This window comes from Harpegnathos saltator, unplaced genomic scaffold (assembly GCF_003227715.2).
Source record: "Harpegnathos saltator strain DR-91 unplaced genomic scaffold, Hsal_v8.6 scaffold4, whole genome shotgun sequence".
In the NCBI taxonomy this organism is placed as follows: domain Eukaryota; kingdom Metazoa; phylum Arthropoda; class Insecta; order Hymenoptera; family Formicidae; genus Harpegnathos; species Harpegnathos saltator.
Window position 1 is genome coordinate 1,231,494 of NW_020230205.1, and position 20,741 is coordinate 1,252,234.

At 41.0% G+C, this 20,741-nt stretch overlaps 1 protein-coding gene across 3 annotated transcripts in view; it reads right to left on the minus strand.

Annotated features, from left to right (window-relative positions):
- Nucleotides 1-19,513, minus strand: part of Ubx (ultrabithorax) — a 205,318-nt gene extending 185,805 nt beyond the window's left edge. For all 3 annotated transcript variants that reach the window (XM_025301043.1, XM_011150519.3, XM_025301042.1), the window contains exon 1: nt 17,642-19,513. In XM_025301043.1, coding sequence (XP_025156828.1) covers nt 17,642-18,320 — 679 coding nt within the window. In that variant the 5' untranslated portion in view covers nt 18,321-19,513. The remainder of the gene's footprint in view (nt 1-17,641) is intronic.
- Nucleotides 19,514-20,741: the final 1,228 nt, after the last annotated feature.

The window sequence follows — 20,741 nt, forward strand, 5'->3', positions numbered from 1 at the left end:
TATTGGATTTTACAATGAGGAAGAATAGAAGTTCAGGAATAACTAAACGCTTGAAAATATCGAGAAATCTTTACTTCATGATGGGAATAAAATGTTCGGATACACGTAAGTTCTGAACAGCACGCGGTGGTACACGTGCAGCGTACGATCATTACGCCACGCAAAAACATGCCGAAGATTTCGTACTTCTTCTGGTAATATAGCCAGCTACTTCCTGAAGCGAAGGAAGACCGCAAGTCTTATAGCAATTTGAACCGCAAAAGTTGTTGTTATCGAAACCTCCGGCTCCGGTATAATAGGGCTGGTCGTCAGCCATTGTCCGTACGAGTAATTTTCAAGAAGATTCGAAGTTCACAATTCGAAAGATTGAAGTAATAACGATTATACGGATAGGTGGGGCGAAAATGCGGATCGTACTAACGTTCCAGCTAATTCATAATATCCGTCGTTCAGGTTTCAGCCAACAAGGTTACTTCACCAGTATCGTCGGAATTAAGTTGAAAGAGAAATTTATATTGGTCTTTATTGTAGATACGCTCGATATCTAGAACTATTCGAATACATTTTCACAAATGACTTTCGATGTGTCCAACGAGGAAAAGACTTAATTTCGAACATACAAGATATAACTCTGCAGTCTCCTGAAAGCTGTATAATGCTAAAGCTATATAACCTAACCTTACTTTATTCTTCTCTTAGAAGCATGTTTTAACCGCAATACACATTGCGATCTATAACAGCGAAAGTATGATAACATTGATAACATTGATCTTATCTCATGGCAATAGAAAGACAATAATGATCCAATTGGCTGCACGATTCAAATTTGTGGTTGCGGAACTATACAAATGTCTGCTCGGCAATCTTAATAAACTCGGTATCGACTTTAAACGAATTTAAAGGGGAGGCTTACTGCTTCTTCCCCCTCCCCTTCCCCCTCCCCCCCGTCGAATCTGCGATCGCACCTACTCTATTTATCCGTCTCTTTCTCGTCCACGAGGGAAGTCACCTAAATCTCATCGAACGAAGTCCCACTCAATATTGTGACCGAAGGTGTAACGTATCGCGTTTCACTTTCCCCCTCTGTTTCTCGCGCGCTCGCGTCTCGTTTTTCTTCCTGCCGTCACGTCGTTCCTCCAAGCGTAGTTATCCGAGGCGCTGATTTGATGCACGTTTCAGATACGAGCATCAACCAACCAGACGTGCAGATAACAAGCTGCTAATACCGTGCTCAAGACTTATGGGAGAATGTATTGAAACTTTTTGTTTATATACTTTTAACACTGACAAATGTTCCCGTATTCTACCGAGACTTTTTTTTTCAACGTCTAAAGCGATCAGAATGTTGTGGGCATAACCCGATGCGAAATCAATTAGCAGAATTAAAAGATTCTCCTTCGCGCACATATGTTAGACGTTATCTTCTTAACTTCGAAGATTGAGAGAATCACTGTGATAGGACTGTGCGCGCTGTTGGTACAGTGACGCAACCGACGAAAGTTTCAATATGCTAATTAATTGCAAATTTATGTATCAATGGGTTAGACGATTTAAGTAATGGTAGTCCATCAATTAAAACAATTGTGCAATGTATTTCAGTTCTGTGACTAAGGAAGTAAACACCATTAAAACTTCTGAATATTGCACATACACATATACGCATAAAGGGCAACGAACGCAACCTAATATAGGCCAAAGAACGGCTACAGCTACGTTAGATACCTTCGCACATTCCGGCCATTATTTTGCAGATTTAGTAGGCACACAAGGGACGGCCTGAGCTGATAATGCCGCTTCAACTCTCATCCGACTACCCGCCTGTGGGAGAATTCGTCGCGCTGGGGACGCGATTTTTTTCCAGATTTCGTCACAAATTAATTTCTCGACCTTCGCTTGGCCGATTCGTTCATTTGCGACGCAGCATTCCTCGCGTCGCTTAAACTCAAAGTCGTTTAAATGCCAAATCTTGCAATTGTAATGAACAAATGCTGAATTTAAATCTGCGTCATTTAACAACATAAAATTTAATAGTAGCAATACGTGATTACGTATTTTATTTCTTATAATAATATCGAAATACTTATATACAATCTCAATGCACTGCTGTATAAATCGTAACAAGTGATAATCTGAAGAAACTAGGTTAATAAATAAGATAGGTACGCCAAAAAATTTCGATCGATATCCATTATCATTTTTTCAGTCACTTTTGACAATATAATATCCAGTTGTAATGTAGTAGAATCAGTTTACTTCTGAATGACCTATTGCCTTTTGATGTTCTTACTGATCCTGATACTTTTGCCGAGTTAAAAAGTATAAAATGCTTAATATAACTTTATCTATAGTCATCGTGTTTACTACCATCCTGTAAGATGTCAGGTTAGGTTAATTGATACATCACGTTATGCAATTGTTCGAATTCATAAATAGCAATGTTTTACAATTACACAAGGGGAAATGTTACAGTAAAGAAAAGAGAAAATTATCAACTTCTAAATTTCAACATAAATCATTTCTTCGTAGACTTGATACCTTGCTGTTCTCTACCAACCCAATGAACGGTACTATAATACAGTCGATTCCAAAAGCTTCTAAAAAAGACGGTACACTTCTGTATGAAGGTACAATTATGCAAAGATCCAGCGAATTTCCACAGATCAATGGGTAGGTTAAGTGCAGCTATAGTAAGAGCCAGGCCTACGATTAATTCTGCAGACACGGGTAATCAGATGCGCGCTGGATCTTCAGTGGCATATCGCGATTCAAGATCTACAACTGGTTTGAATTATTACGCAGATTATCTAAAAACTTTCCTCGTACTAACTGTCAAGAATAAAACAAAATATTTTTCATAATTGTTCGAAATTTGTTAAAACTACATCACTTTTCAATTATTTTCTCATTAACCTGAAATTATATGACACTAATTATCTGATGGTGCAAATTACTATGTTCAAATATGCCTCTGTGTAAAACGTAATTTCAATGAAGTATCGGAGGTGGTAAAGGAATGCGTGGTTATGGTCGATGGTTGTGCTTCAAAGACCCAAGGGCCTATAGGAGAAAGGCTCGATCGGCCCGATTGGTGGGGGAAACCAATGATGGACGGATTATCCTGATAGTTTGCTATCGATAAATTTATACGAATAGAATTCATATTAAAATTAGAATATATCACTAACTTATATATAAAAATACGATTCATTCGTTATTGTTATTCACGTCGGAAATTTCAATTATATAACGATCACGTTGATATGTGCAAGATAATGCATTTTACAGCATAATATATACAATAATGTTATATTAAAAATAATGTCATGTTTTGTTCCATAAAGTAGACTACTTGTTTTCTTTTTTTTTGTACATGGTAATATCATTAGAATATTGACTATATAGCAAAGAAATTATACTTCTAATCCATAAACTATAGAAACAAACTCCCATGATGTCACGCGCATAGATGGAATAGCCATAAAAGAATTTGAGACTATGCAATCAATGTATGTTTAAAAAATAATCCTCTCTATAAAATTTTTTGCCCGAAATTAGCGATAAGAAATATGTATATGTCTCTTTGCCGATTAGTTTATTTTTCACAACAAGAAACAACAGGTGAGGAGTATGAAAAAGTAATATGGAAATTAATTTGAAAGACAAGAAGGACAAGTTGATCCTGCAAGAAGGGATTGCTGCTTTTCTTCTAACCTTGAGGGTGCTTCACAATGATGACTCCAATAATTTGTCCCGTCGAAAGAGCAAAAAAGAGATAATAGGGATCGTGACCCGATGTAATACGTTGCTACGTTCAGCGTAAAGAATATATATATATATTTTTTTTTGTTCAACTCATAATATGACACGCTTTCGTAGACAGTTAATGTATAATTTTATCTGTTCTTCAGAAAATCGAAATAAAATATTTATATTGCAAGATTGGCAAAGACAAATGTAAATTTATATCGATATTCGACTAATAAATTACCAAGGGAAGAAGAAAAAAATCTGTCATATCCAATATGAAATGCAAGTAAATTACTGCAAAAATCATGAGACATTAGAACGCACGTATTTTCACGTCCGAGATTTTATCACAGCCCACACAGAGCCACCACAATTCATTCCTCCCAGGAAACATGCCGATACATTCGTACGATACTTTGCTCAACATAGATCGAGCCTCGACCGGCGTGCGACTAAACGTCTGCAGGTTACTTCCCTAAACGGGTAAAGGAGAAAATAAAAGGCCGTTCTATTAGCATACGATTGGCACAGTCCATCTTAATTCTTCCTGCGTGACCGTCCCTTTTATTCCCCACACGCGTGCCTCTTTTTGTCCCTCGTATGTGTATCTTCCAATAATGTTTATATCCGTATTCTTTGGTATGCCGTCTGTAAATCGCGCACGTGCCTTCATCGACGAAGATACTGATTGCAACAACACCTCTACGAGTATTCTCTTTGGTACACACTCGCACCTGGATACTAGTTATACCTCATGGAACAGTAATCAAAGTTCGATAGTTACATTTTCATTAGACCGGATTAAGAGATAAAATGATTGTTGTTTCATGTTGATAATAATCATTATGCTGTAATATTTCTAGTGAGCCGTAAGTTATCGCAGTTTTTTGCAAAAGTGAAAGTTTCAGGGAATTGCTGACTTTTAGCTGAATTTGCGCAATATGTTGAGTTCGTGCAAGGTCAGCAAGCAATGCATATGCATGTGGCGAACGTCATTTAATTTTTACTTTAGCAGCGATATATTGTCTATACATTTTGAAATGCACTCTTAATATCACAGAAAACAGAGAATTTGTCTGGGACAACAATTAAAAAAAATATGGAATATAATGAGCTCAGTCAACCTGCGTGTTCTTGTGTCTCGTAGTGTTGCCATAATTAAATAAATACTAAATATTATATTTGTCGTGAGATTTATATTGAATTACTTCATATAATCAGCATTGATAAACTCGCATGTTAATCTGAAGGTTTATCGAAGAAAACTTAAGCAAGGAAATTATCTACCGCGAAATAATATATCATTATCGTTGGCGTTGTTATCATAATGATCGTCATTATGAGTGTTGCTTAGACATTCTCATATTATAAGGACCATATTGTACGCTCTTCGATACACGATTACGTAGGATACTGGAGAAAGACCCAAGTCGCGACATACATACACGTACACATACACATACAGACATGACCCTACGCCGCCTCATCATTATTCAATAATTTCGTGAAATAATGGCTTTCATTTTATTATAATCCAGGAATTTGCAATAATTATTTCATGATATTGGGTTCTCAGCTCCACACTTTTATTCAAAAGGTAACCATATCTGCATGTGTATGTACATACAAGTATATGCATGGTAGATGCGCACGCACGCGTGTTGTGTGTGTGCGTATGTGCGTGTGCGCCATGTTCAAAAAAGATTATTAGGCGGATCGTGCAAAAATGCAATAATCAGAATGAAACCACAACGACCATTACGACTGTATTGGGAATTGAATTATAGTCTTGTTACAAATCTCTGGGATAATTAAAGCATAATGTTAACGTTATGAACGAAAGGATGCAATTACGGATACACAAGTGATTCGGTGAAGAATATTCTTGGTTGGGCCGAAGAAGAGCCACTGTTGGCGGTTTGCCCTCTCTTCCGTTATGCATTCCTTATTACCCACATCCCTCATCCTCCCATTTCTTGTAGCAATTTCCGCAACCTTGCGCCAATGCAATATATTAAGATACTTATCATTAGCTATTAATTTATAATACCTTCAATTTAGATTATAATGATAATATCTCCCGAGCGAAATTCACTATTCGTACTTAACGTGAGAAGGCCATAAGTTCGACAAGTCCGACGTATTAGAATGCGACCGATCATATCACCCTAAGATCGGCTAACGACTGTTGGGCGCGCGAAAAGCACAAGCTACGGACATTATTTCTCTACGTACGATGAAGAAGAGCCGCGGTCGGCAGTTTGTCGTCTCTTCCGCCGCGCACTCTTTATTACCCCGCTCTCTGCCGCCTCTTCTAGCGCGCTCCTGCGATTCCGTGCGAGAGTCCAACGCTTTTGGGGTGGGGTTATCGTATTATGTCGAGTCACGAACTCGTTATAGCACGGCAAGACAGATCGGTGCTATAAAACCACTCGGTTTTGGTTTAACCAAAGGGTGTACACGGCATAACTGGTTTACATTCCGCCACTTCTCCCTCTCGATCTCTCTCTCTCTCTCTCTCTCTCTCTCTCTCTTTTTAATTCTTTCGCTCTCTTTCTCTCTACATATTGTATTTTCCGCAGCATCCAAGATTCGATTCCCTCATACAGATACGCGCGGTAGGTAGAGGTAGAGAAGTTTGGTACACGCAGCGCAGAGAGGAAGAGAAATATAAAAAAAAAGGAAGAAAAAGAAACTGCAACGGAGGGGAGAGGAACCACGATTGGTAGGAGGAAGAACCGAGATGCGAAAACACAATGAAGGAGAGAAGGATTGGCTGTTGTACCGCAGGAAAAAGAAAATATCGAATTGGTTGCAAGAGCAAAACGAAGCCGAAACGATAATGAGTGCGAGAGGGAGAAGATGGGCGTAGAGAGACAGCAAAACAGTGTGGCGTAAAAATAAAGAAGAGAGCGTACTTTGCGACTGCAGAGAGAAACGTACACGACATACGATATGCGAGAGCGAGAGCGATGAAGGAAAGAAGAAGAAAGGGGGGATTGAGTCCCGGGGAAGGACGGGAATTAAGAAAACGCGAATGCAAAAATAATTAATAACATACGAGGCACGAGAATCGAGGAGAGCAGAAAACAAAACGGAAAAGAAGGGGTACACGCGAAGGGATGTATCGAAGGAACGGAACAAAGAGGCTAATTTTTCAATCATACACGCCACGTACTTCACGAGGAAGAGATACCTCAAAGCAGATCTCTCGCGAACACGCGCCCAACAACATATTCACAGCGAAACCGACAATCTCATTTCAGGCAAATTTCAAGTTTCGAACGCGACTAAATTGGCATTTAGCTCCACGCGCCCATCCCCGAGAACATTTTGAGCAATGTGATTCTGACCCGATACCTCCCAAGGTAGAATCCGACGAACTAGTTCTCCTCGGATTTGCTATTATCACGATTCCGTCGCGACCACATTAAACGGAAGACAAGGCGTTTGTGGATGTCCGAAAAAAATATGCGTGTCAGGAAACGCGACCGCATGCACGGACGCCCGCGCTCGCGTGTACACGTACACGTCGCTGCCGCCGACGCCGACGCCGCCGCCGCCGCCGATGTGGATGGTTGGAAGAGAGAAAACGTGAGAGGTGTAATTTTAGTTACGGAGAGTAAGTAATGAGCGATCAACAGTCTGAATACCAATTCCGATGCACGATGATGCGGCATAGGGCAACACGGTATCCGCATATTATATGCGCGCATACATACATTGCGCTGTGGTTGTATGGGCGCGCATTAATACGAGAAATTACAGGATACGCGGAGGGCTTTCGCGTGATATCCGAAACTCATCGATGCAACACATCAAAATTGGAAAATTGGTCGCAAGACGAAATTTCGCTCGTGGATAAATACGGCGCCGTGCCGCGCACGCGTTCGTTTCTTTTCTCCCCTTTGTTTTATTGGATCCCAATAGCGAGAAAAAAATATCGTCGAAGCCGCGTTAGTCAGCGCTGAACTATTGTTGTTGGCTTCGTATCGGGGGATAAAGGAAACCGCTGAAATCGTGAATAAAGGAAAAATGTAAAACTCTACGTGCTAAGATGCAACATGTTAGAAAGCACGAGGCGAGATCTTATCACGCAACGATCGTTTTTAATTTTTATCAAGCGGAGATAAGCACGAAAAGAGAAAATTGCTACTTGGGAGATACATCGCGGACCTTTAAGGATATTCTACCGGCCACTGATTATGCTGCAGGCTCGCGTGGTGGGAGCTGAAAGAGGTGTTTCCGAGCCGCAGACCACCCACCCCAGTTATGTAAGGCTTGATTCGCGACGCTCGCGGGCTGAAGAAGAAGCGAGAATTCGTATAGCCGAACAAAGCTGATGAACGATACTGATTATCACTATACTCCGCGTTCCGTGACTCCGCGCGCGTTCGCCTCGATTCAAATCGCGTTTGTAAAACCCGTTTTTGCGGCTCACTTCTCTTGCGCGCATGTGCTGACTAGTGCGCTTCCAACTACACTCTCACACGCTGGCCGCCGCGTCGTAAATCTTCGTGGGCGGAACGCAATGCATTTGCGTCGATACTCTCCAATATCTTGTGCGATTTGGTTTCTGTGTTCAATCGGTCTTTCGAATATATTAAACGTCACTCTTTCTCTCTTCCTTCTTTTCCCACTTGATTGTATTCCGGTTAATCAATAATTGGATAATTGTCCCGTCCCGAACTGTAAATACGGTTGTTGCAGTCTTCACGAGAATGCCGTTTGCAATAACGCCGCAATGAATGAAACAGTCAGTAACTTGTATTATCTTGTGAAACAGAGCATTCTCTTGTACCGGGAAAACGCACATTCATTTTGTAACTCCCGAACTAAACATGATGATGTTGTTAACGATTTTCTCGGTACACACTTATGACTACTTCGTCATTGTACACGCACAGATGTAACTTATTGGCAAATAGAAATCGTGTGATAAATTTTACTGTATATTTTAGAACAGACCGAATCCATATTGCTTTATAATATTGCGTAAGAGGCGGCGATCGACGAGGCGTCAACGACGGATTGAGTTAGACTGACTGAACTGTCGACACGGCCGAGTCAAATGGATCTGTGGTAGGTCTAAAGAAGGTAGAAAGTAACAGCTATGTTCATTGTTGTCGGCTTCGGCCCTGTCCGTTTTATGTCTTTTTTCGGCAAAAAAAAAAAGCTAACGGTTTCTTTTCCGCCGTCGCGCTGCGAAGGCGCCATTTATTGGTAGAAAAAGCCGGGGATATCAGTGTGCTTTGATGGTATTAGTTTCGTGCCGACGCTTCTCTTTTTGTCGTGTCAAGTGACAGTATCGGAGGACAAACGTGCCGATGTGCTTGTCTCGTGAGTTTTATTGCCGGGCAAGGGCAAATTATAGCAATATCCGAAATCTTACGCGACCCATCGCATCCCCGACAGGTTACCGACGGTATTTACGGTGTTATTCACAGTGGTTGTTCTCTTGTACGGAGAAACTATATAATTTTAGACCTAAATGTGTGTAAAATGTGTATAAAAAGTGCAGATCAATTTCGCGCGCATCTTCCTCGTGCGTGACCAAAGTGGTGGTTTATTTTGCTGCTATAGGTCTTGTGAAATATTTGATACGTTCCAATTTGTGCAATCATTTTTAATTAATTAATTAATTAATGTGACATCCAACTGTAATAAATTTAGCAATAAATTAATCATGAATTTCTTTTCTGATTTTTTCTTGGTCCTTTTCTTCTGTGTTTTTTATCAAGTCGTATGCATAAATTTTGATTTATTGATCATTTCTATTGCATTAACAAATATCTGTGCGAAATACCTGCTGCATACATAATATAAAGTTTTAAAGACGAGATCGCTTCAATATGAAGTACACCGCGATACTGTGTAGTCAGAAGCAAGACTGCTCATAACCGGCTCATAAATCGAACAAATGACTACATGCATTCCTATGCTAAAGAAAACCTGCTTGGTGAAATAAAAATCTTGTTATGGTTAGTATATTGTCGTCTCTAATAAGCTGACGGGAATAGCCTTGTGACTAATCATCTCTATGATTGTTGGATTCTCCTCGATTCTCTTACAAATAATTGCTCAAACTGACGTCTGTGTTTCCTAAGAAACCTGCCTTACAAATAATTATAATAACCAAATAGGCAAACATACCATGGATATTGTATCTCAAAATCAGTGATAAAACTAATATCGTACATTCGTAAAATTTACTAAGTCAACGATATAATCTCAACATTTTGTTGCTTACGCTATAAGAGAGATTGCGAAAGAGACCTGGCCGGGCTAGATATGTATATACCATGTTGGAGACAGGACAAAGGTACAGAAACAATGAAATGCAAAAACGCGAAGGCGTAGCAGAGGGCAGCTCTCTAGACAGTTCAGTAGCTATAAATTATCACCGCTAATGGTGCCCAACAAATGCTTGTCCGTACCTAAGCTCGTAATGTCGGTTCGCGCCAGTCTAATATCGTCCGTAACGTTTAATAAATATGTCGCGGAGGCAATATGTCATAACTTTTCTACGTGTGTGTGCGAGAGCGCGTGCGCGCGTGCGCGCGCGCGCCCGCGAAAGCGTATGCATGTTGTTACTCGGGCAACGTGACGTCGCGGAGTTACATAATGCTCAACTCGGCCGCTTAATCGCTACACAATGTTGCCGACTATCTGCCGCTTCCCTCTGCCTCTCTTTGACGCACTCTACGCATACCGATAAAACTGACACACGTTACGAATACGTAATTTCACTACAAACGCCCGCGCATCATACATTTTCATTAGAGCAAAGAGCTCTTCTTGATTAGAATCTTGGCACATGCAGATTGCTCATTCACAGTTTCAATAATGCAATCAAGCCAATTAAAGTTTCTCGCACAATGGTAACGGTAACGGTTAATTTAATTCGCCTCATTTTTGCACAAAGCGTTATTAAGCGTCTCCTTTTACGAAATAATTTTTCAACGATGCGTTTTCAATCTTCTGTTGGTTTCTGTCCGAGTCGCGTTGCCGCTGAAGATTGCCGTAGGCTATCAAGAATGTTTCCCCAATGATGGAGGCAGTAGGTAAAGGTATTGTGGTCAGGTCGCAGTCAGAGTGGCAGGTGCTATCCGTAATGGCCGCCCATCGAGGCAGACGAGAAGAACGGTGGGTAAATTTACCGGTGCAAAAAATGCTGTGTGAGTTATGGATGTGGAACACTGTCGGCGGTATTAAGAGACTCGATTACGTTGTTGCGTGTTAATTGAATATAGACGCATTTTATCTCCTCGGCAAATGGCGTTGGTGCTACGTGAGACGAAAGAAGAATCAAAAACGGGAAGCGAAACAAATAAAAACGTGCCTCGGGTATTTTTCGTGTTGTACTGTCGGTACGACGAGTCGACCGCAAAGAGCGACCCATAAGTCACAGTGGAGATGAAGTTTGCCATGTGAGTTTCTGATTTTTCCGGCGGAAATAAACCTGCTCTGGTGAGTAATATCTTTATCCATAACCGACAGGCAAGAACCGTGTAAAATGCGCGCAAAAACGTTTCTCAATTCAATTATTTTACCATGTACCCATCATCTTTCCTTGCGGCCACAACTAGACGCAGCCTTTGTCTGGCGGTATAGTCGTTCCGATCGCCGAGCAACTAAACACGTTCTTCATACCTACGAAGCATGGCTGACCCAAAGTATGTATTATCTCAACCTGGAGCACGCAATACATATATATATGGACACGCACGCACTCTCGCGCAACAAAATGGCAGGATACATAAATAACTTTAGTTCACATATAGATGACTATCTCGTCGATATCGCGTTTTTCGTACACCGATTGTTAAATATCTCAGATTAGCCGTTTGAATAGCAAGTGGTAAATTTATGACAAAATAACGTTTGAGGACATTTTTGCAATACGTATATTTCAAGTGAATGTAAGACTCAGTAGACGTAATTAAATTGCGGATAAAGTGAATTGTCGTAAAAATGTTCATCGTACATGCGTGGATGCGGATTTGTCTTAAATAATATTCTTTGAGCAAACACGATGACAATGCAAATATGCAAAGCGAGAATTAATATTACCTAGTAGTAGTAATAATTTTTGACACATACAAAATACAAACTTGCAGAATAACAAGATGGTGTACGACTATTGTCAATATATAGAGCTAAGCCAATACACGAATTGTACATGCGAACGGCTCGTCCATCAAATTGAGAGTCCTGGCAGGTAGCTGCTATACTGGCGGCGGAACGTTCTGATCAGAGCCTCTCAACGCCTCGCGCGTTACGCTTACGCTCACGTATCTACACTTATTTCCTTCATCATAATTCGTAGACGCAAAGAACCCATGACGAGAAGCACTCATATAACTTCTTAAGAAGCTTACGGCTAACAGAATACGCCTCAGCTATTTCGTTATACCGTCATATAATACTTCGATAAAACGATCAAACATAATAGATTGCCGATAAAGTCATAAATAAACAACACTTCAAGACGATATAGATAGAACGATTAAAATCATGAATTGTAATTATGAGAGTATACATAATTCCGCGCAAGTAAGGTACATGAATCATCTCGGAAAAGAGACAAACGGACATGGTGAATAGATGAGAACATTTTATATTGTACGATTATTTTATTACTTACAAAAAGCTTAGCAAAACCTAAATAATAATAACAAGCTCGCTGAAGTCCTTCGAGAAGCACCATGCGGGTTAAAATTACTAGTTGCGAGAGGAAGAAGCGAGACGTGGGACAGGACGCGAGCGATACGATCGATCAAAGATTACACCTTAAGTCAGCCGCTATGTGCAGCGCGAACACCGTGATTGGTCGCGAGGCGACGCTTATATTAAAATGCGAAAGGTACGCGAGACATACGTACATATACACATACATACATACATACATACTGTACCTGTATATACGCATCTCGTGGTTGATGACGCCGTGATTGAGCTTCAAACTAGTCTACCTCGCTGGATAAAACATTAATTTCTCGATCGGTCGACTCACGATAGTATTATGCCGTGAGGATTATGAAAATTGTTGTGCTCCTAATAATCGTTCGTGACGCCATTTCCATGTTTTGTTTTTGTGCATCGTTCTTAATGATATGTAATTTTCTAATGCCACTGGTTTTGCAAAGATACGGTAGATGTAAAAATCGAATGTATGATGAATGTATGATATTTTAATGAGTCCAGTTATCTTATAAAGGGAATGTACAAGAATTTACAGGCGAATTCACTGCGATGTTATCAGTAAACATATATTCTCGATGAATGTCAATAGTGATTGCAAAGAAAAATGGCGGACTCTGTTAATTACGGTCGCTTTATTTGAAATTTTTACTTATGTATCTTATTTCTGTGAATATTGCTGTGATTAATTTTCCAAATTCCCACAGTTCTCCAAAAATAATCGATAAGAGTGAATTTCTGACATACATTCGTAGAGAAGAGTGGATAGAAATAACATGCAGGGATCTTCGAGACAAATAAAAAGTATTGAATGTGTTTTTTTTATATTTAGTCCTTAAATTTTTGGACATTTAGACTTGTCAAAGAGTGATGCAACGATATGGTACATTTTTTTCGAAAAATAGTCTATTAGTGGAAATGCTCCAAACTTGTTTTTCCTCTTACCACTTCTTCTCCGCTGAAGAATGAATATTGCAATTAAAGAGCGCGTATTTTTTTGAGGCACCGATGTTTTTCGACTGAACAGTACGAAGGAATAGAGGGCGTGGAGAAGGGAAAAGGGCGTAGTAAGTCATACGGAGAGGCTCGTACGTCATGCCTCATCCGGGCCAACGAAGCAACACATAGAAAAAACTCTACGGAGCCTACGTGTACGAAGAATGCACCCACTTGGACTGCCTCTTTAGATCGCGACGCTATAGTGTGAGTGCCCATGTTATATGTATCTGTATTTTTCGTATACTTTTCTATGTTGAGAAGACTCGATGGTCGGTGTGCAACATACATACATGTATTCGACGGATATCTTTTGCATAATCCTTTTGATCTTTTCATAAAACAACAAAACTCGATTTTAGGATATCGTTATATAAAGAAAATGAATTGGAGGGAACTAGAAGAGAGCAATAAATTGATATGATTTCATGAAACAATAATAAACACGATAATTGCGGGTGATGTTCATATTACGCGCTGTATACTTTTTATTTTGGAACTTGGCAAAAATACCACAAAGAGTGAAGAAATCAAAAGAGAAAGGTCATTTATTGGCACAAGAAACCACCTGGTTAATTTTACTGAATGAACGCTGGACCTCCATTGTCGAGTCGACAAAAAGAAGGGGCAATAAATATCGGTTGGAATATTTTTACATATCCAATTTATCACTTTGCCTAACACCTTTAAATTATCGCTTGCTTCGATCAATATGATACAATACTTTAGAAGATACGCATTTTCGAACGGTGGATGATATCCAAATCATCAGTCATCGATGATTTAATTACTTCTAAGGCGCCAAATTTTTAAAGTAACAAAATCCATACTCTGCCCGAAAGGTGGCGCACAGAAAATAACGTATTCTAATTTTATATTTGTCCGCATATTTAATCTTCTTTCTTTTGGAAAAAATATTTGAATTTTATGTATAGAAGAAAAAAGAAAACATTATTTACTCACACATAATTGTTAAAACGTTTACAGATATAAATTACATTTGATTACATTCGATAATTGTATGTTCAATTTTGTAAATAATAATGATATTAATGAATTAATGAATTACAGATACTATATCTAAACAGGGCTCTCTATATGTGTGTTCCTATTCGTATAGAAGAATCCTTACGGTGCACTAAGATCAGAGCTGATCTTTGTCGATACGAAAGCAGAGCTCTGTATTACCGACAAGCCTCGTAAACGGCCATAGTAGCAAGCGAGGGGCTCACAAGAAGGAGGGGTAAACGAGCTAAGCCACGATTTCGTCGTCGTAAACGTCAAAGTTACGGTTACAGCGTTGTTCCTAGCTGCTTTATATTGAACGAGGTTGCTCCCCGAGGTACGTAACACCTACTCGCAACCGTCGTACTGTAGAAAGTGGCACTATACTCATTTCCAACTCGAGAGCGACGCGTGCACCACGTGGCTTTTACGCGGGAATCCAGTGGAGTTCAAGGTCTGTTGAGTATTGCTTTTACCGTATTGTGAGCAATTGAGTAAAAGACATAGCCAATAATTTTTTCATTTATTCTTGTTATTTAGACAATGACCATTGTCATGTTTGTGCAAGCAAATTAAGATATAAAATGTAATTATCTTCCTTCTTTATTTCTTCTTAGTTTGAATTGCTATATTTCTTCATTTGAGACTGTGTATAAAATATTTATATATTAAGTTATGTTTACATTTAAACATTCTTTCTAATATATCAAAAGAAATAGAAATGAAAATTAAGAATAAAACCCACCAGTTATCAGTGCAGTATGTTCATTGGACATATTTTGCTTGATTAGTACTTCTGCATCAGTCTATCGCACACTTTTTAATGAAGCTTTAAAAAGAACCATTTTTCAAATCTGTACGTAAAAAAGATTTGCTCTCAATGGCCTTGAATGAAGAGGTGTCTAGATAGCACCCCAGTCTCTATCACTCGCGCCCTCTAATTACCCTATAGACGTAACCAACCCCTCAATGAGGAGACATAAATATTGTTCACGTTTGGGGATACTCTGAGAAAGAGAGAGAAAGTCAGTTTTATAAAGAAAAATATATCTCTTACAATTATTGGTGAATTTTATAGACTGTTTATTGATAAAGAAGATATAAACTGGATAATATACTTTTTTTTTATTAACGTATCTTATTAACGTATCTATTAAAAATAAAGTTGCATATGTGTGCCTACAACATTATAAAAGTTATATAAATTAATTTTTACATATTGACGGCATAAAACAAATGAAATATTTATTTATCATATCACATAGTAAACAAATGCTAATAGATATTGACATTTCTATATTTAGACATCAATTGTAATTTATTTATAATCTCGCTCTAAAAAAATTTCTTAGGCATCATCCCATATGGTTCAAATTTGAATCTCAATCGGTTCTATCGACAATATTAAAAATGTTACTGAGGAATGCAACATGAGTCAATGGGTTTCAATTAACGAGAACCTGCTCTATAAACATACGGTCAATCAATTACCTTTTCATTTTTGCAATTCCTGCTACAAACGTTATATTCCGTGCCTTGCCAAGTTAATTCATTGCCCATAATTAATGTTCTAAAACCTCTAATTATTCAAATAAAATCTGTACAAGATATTCCTTTCACACTAAGTTGGTGGTATTGAATATAGCTGAGAAAACGTATGTATATTGATTTATAATGTAAATGATAATATATACGACTGTTTGTTGTACACATAACTAATATATTTTTTTCTTTTATAGGAAACAATTTATTCTTTGCAACGATAGGCAACAGAATCCATCGAGTTGTGTCTAATGCCTCCTGAAATGATTCCTTCCTTTGTATGCATAAAGAGAGATTTCTTGTTGTAGAAAATGAGGAAAAAAATAAAGTAGACAGACCCTAAACCGGATCGAAAAGTGCAAGAAGAAGACTCCCGCTAAGAAAGATGAAAGAAGAACGAGAGGCAACTAAGAACAAAAGAAAAGGACAGAGATAGCAAAAAAAACCACTAGCTAGGGATCTAGGATCTCAGCTGAGCTGGTAAAAGAAACACGCTTACCGAAAACGCGATAGAGCCCGTGAGGCCTCGATGATTACATATATATCTGCTAACGGCAAAGCAGAAGGCCATTCGGGGATATCCCTCTCGCAATGAGCAGGACAAAGACATCGCTAGAAACAGCTGACTACCGGAATTCGGGGTTCCGGAGGGGTGAGTACAGTGAGGAAGGCACTTGAACCTCCAATTGGACGAGGGCTTTCCCATTATACCCGGCGTACCCAACGATTTTACACGCACTTGACTCCATTCTACCTATCTACCAGACATAATTTTGTCGAGGTATACGGCCGATTTTCCACGACATAGCACGCGCGCATTAACATTGTACACGTGAAAGTGAAAAACTCGTGGGGACTTATGTCTCGCATGAAAACATGATGTAAGGTTTGCGATTTATAAGCGCGTCCGGAAAAATCGGGACTCAAAAATGTCGTTTGTTACTTTTTTAAAGTAGAGGTAACAATCAGCTTCTCTCGATTCTTCACGCTTTTTCTCTCTCTTCTCTTCTCTGAGACAAAGTTCAAATTACACATACATATTATTTGCAAAAGCGGTAATTCAAACACGTCATTTTGCATGCCACTCTTATGTGTCAACATTATTTACTGTCAACCCTTTTGTCACATCTATTGGACCAAAGGCAATGGAACTTTTAGTTTCTCAACGACAATAAATCTGTTGTCTCGGGTTTCATGATGGATATGTCGTATGTCAAAACGGCGTACAAATAGACCTCGCGAAAAATTCCATCGGTTTCGACACGATGCAATGAAAAGCTACATTCAACGAGTGGGATCTATACCTTCCGCTACTCTCTTTTTTTTTTTTTTTTAAGTAACGACGGAATAACTCATCTTGTTTATACGGATGTGATAGAAAATTTTCCACTCGTTCGGATTTATTCGTGATGCATACGAAACATTTTCGACCTATAATCTCGTTCCATACAACTTCTAGGTAATTTGATCGCGTGGAAGCAATTTTAACAATTTAGTCTGGTAGAACCAGACAAGCAAGCCTGATCCACCACGCCTTCCCGACCACGTGGTCCTCACTCGCTCTCCCCTAACTACAGCGGCTCCTATATTTCATCGCGGCTGTTACGATAATAGTCGTACGAGAGAGCATTTATGAATGCAAACTCACCTGCTATAGCCATCCAGGGGTAGAAGGTATGGTTGGCGGTAGGTTGCTGATGCAGTTGCGTGGCGACCGGTTGACTCGCGGACGAGTTCAAACTGCAGGTGTTCCAGGACGACGTGAGGGATCTTGACGAACTGTTGTTACCCGGACTCGATGCCGGATCGCCTCCTACGAGACCACCGTAGCTACCGACCCTCGTACTTTCTGGGGTACACGCGGAAGGACGTACGACTGAGTTACTCTGGCTGTTTGCTCCTGAGGTCGCTGACTGCCACACATCCTTAACCGCCGCCGCTGCCATCACCGCGGCATAACCATTTTGATGGGCTGACGTTTGATCCTGTTGCTTACAGTCTTTCGTAGCTGCTGTTGAATATGAAGATGTGGTGTGACCGGTTGCCTCAGGTGTCGTCGAGTAAAGCTTGCAGGCCGTCGCAACGCTGGCATCATATGGTGAGTCTTGGGGTGGTCTCGTGTTGGTACCACCACCTGGATGTATCCCTAACGAGGAGGATGTGTGATGATGATGCTGCGTTGATGCATAAGGCGACATACCTAAACCGAGTGGAAAGCTTCGATATGCCGCAGCAGTAGCCGGATCATGATGCTGACTCGCCGCTCCTGTTTGATGATGGTGGCTTCCGTAGAAGCCGCCTGCTGTCTGCTCAAAATACGAGTTCATAACTCCGGGTACCTTGGATCACTTGCACTAAAACACCGGCACTTAAAAAAAAATGGCAGCGGAAGGAGTCGGCGTTGAAATAAGCTTGCGATTACATCGAGCGCACGTGGCTAGCCAAAGTTCGCTAGTCCGTGTCCCAGCCCGATGATAGCGGATCAGGCTAGCTCGACTCTCTTAAATCGAACGAATGTTAATCAGACCTTTGATCTTCTGTCACGTTTTGATTTATAAGGCAAAACATAGATGCCTAGGAAGCGATACGTTTATTCGACGCGGGCGGCGATAGGTGAAAACGTTGACAAGGGACGAATAAACGAGCATTAAACCGTTTTAAGAGGCTATAAAAGTCATCGGTAGGTATAGCCGGTTACACCCAAAGTGTCAATGTCAGTAGGCCGTAAGAGTGTAATTCAGAATGGGTCTCATGGTTAGTGGCGGGGGCTTTTATGGTCTTGTTATGGTTACCGCTATGGGCGAAAGCATAAACCGGTGGTCTGGACTGTGAAAACAGGCGATGATCGTTAAACCGTTACGATGCAATAAACCGAGGTAATAAGACGAGCTATAAAACTGCCTGTGGATCTTTCTGCCGCGTGCGCGCCCGGCGACGATTCGGTCAGCCGGCACGCGACAACCACCCTCGGCAGACGGCTTTTTCTTTTCTTTTAAAATATACAATTCGCGATCGGTCAGGCTATCGGGGTGGCTCGTTTCGAAAAGCCAGTCAATCTCTTACGAAATCAAGAGGGACTTGGCCAGTCCGCACTGCACTAGCACTTGTCGTATTGCGACTTCGTTGATGACTGAGAGGTCCGGTATGAGTCGGAGTACGATGGGGATCGTAACGAACCACGGTATGCCAGTGCGGTGGTCCACGGCACACTACCGCTTTTCTCGCGCCCCGTGTACCGCCACTCTGTACGCGCCGTCCGTCTCTTGCTCGCTCGTTCACCTCGTTTTGTCTCTCTTCTTCGTAGTCGACCTCTCTCCCGAATTTCCTTCTCCGTTCCACTAGCCGTCGTCCCTCCTCACACTCTCTCACTCACTCTCGCTCGCTCACTGGCTCGCTCTGTCACAGTCACTCCTTGTCATTCGTGCGATTGTTGCTTCTCACTCGCACATACTCTTCCTCGGGAGTACTGCGTCCTGACGGAGATCGCAGAGGTATGTCTCTCCTCGTCTCTCATATACTATCCCCCTCCTGGTACGATAACCGAGTTCTCTCGCTCTGTCTATCGTCGTTGTTGTCCCCCTCTTCCACCCCCAATGTTCCCCCCCACAATTGCTCTCTCACCCTCTGCTTCTGTCTCGCTCCACCTCTCGACGATATTCGTTCTCTCCCTCCCACTCGATCTATTCTCTGCCTCTTTCCCCTGATACGATTCCTCAGCGCCCCCTATCGAGCGTTCCAGTAACTCAACGACGTACCGCCAGATTAAATTCGTACTCGCTCGCCGTGCGCGTCACATTCAAGGCGCGTGAGCAGATAAAACGGTGTGAAAAAGAAAGAGAAAATAATTGTTCGTCATGATACGAAGAAAGAAAAGAGGTGAGATAGAAAATGGAAAGAGAGAGAGAAAGAGAAAGAGAGAGAGAAAGAGAAGGAGAGGAAGGGAAAAAGAGAGAGAAAGGGAGTGGGAGAGAGAGGGACGAAAGAAGACGCAGAGGCGCGAGTAGGAACGGAAAGGAAGGTGAAAGAGAGAAAGATAGACGATGAAAGAGAGAGAGCGCTATGCGCAATTGTAGCAGCTAAGAGAGACGAAACGGCCGAGCGTGTTGAGATAGCGCTGAAGAGGGAGAACGGGTCGCTAAGGGAGGAGGTTATGCTTAAGGACCAATCAGAATTGAATTCGTCACGAATACCGCTCTGGTATGGCATGAAAGTTCCTACGCCGTGCAAAAGTAGTTCCAAGTCGGAACGACGCCCATGAGCGGTTAGGCACCGCCCCGCGAATCCCCACCACCAAGCACGAGAGTACCGTGAATATAGGCACGTTGTCCGTACAGAAAGAGAAGAAGAGAGAGTGAGCGAGAGGGACGGTGGGTGGGAGGAAGGGTCCAGGGAGAGAGGGGAGACAGAGAGAGAGAATGGATAAAAGGAAGAGAGACAGAGAGGGAGAGCAGCACGGCACGCGCGTCACGCAATGTTTCTGCCTTCTCTTTCACTCCTCGGCACTGGTTTGTGGGGATACGTGCACCGCCACCTCTGAAATCCGTCGTGAACTAACTTCGCCAGATCCATTCAGACGTTCAAACGACCAACATCAACGAGCTACTTTGCGATTAACCATAATAATCTTTCGTTATTGCGAGAACGATGTCGTAAAGGCATTATGATGTAGAATAACCTGATCGACAAATGATAGCACAAATAGGAAACAAAAATAGTGGCAAAATGGAATCGTGAGGCGCTGCAATTAT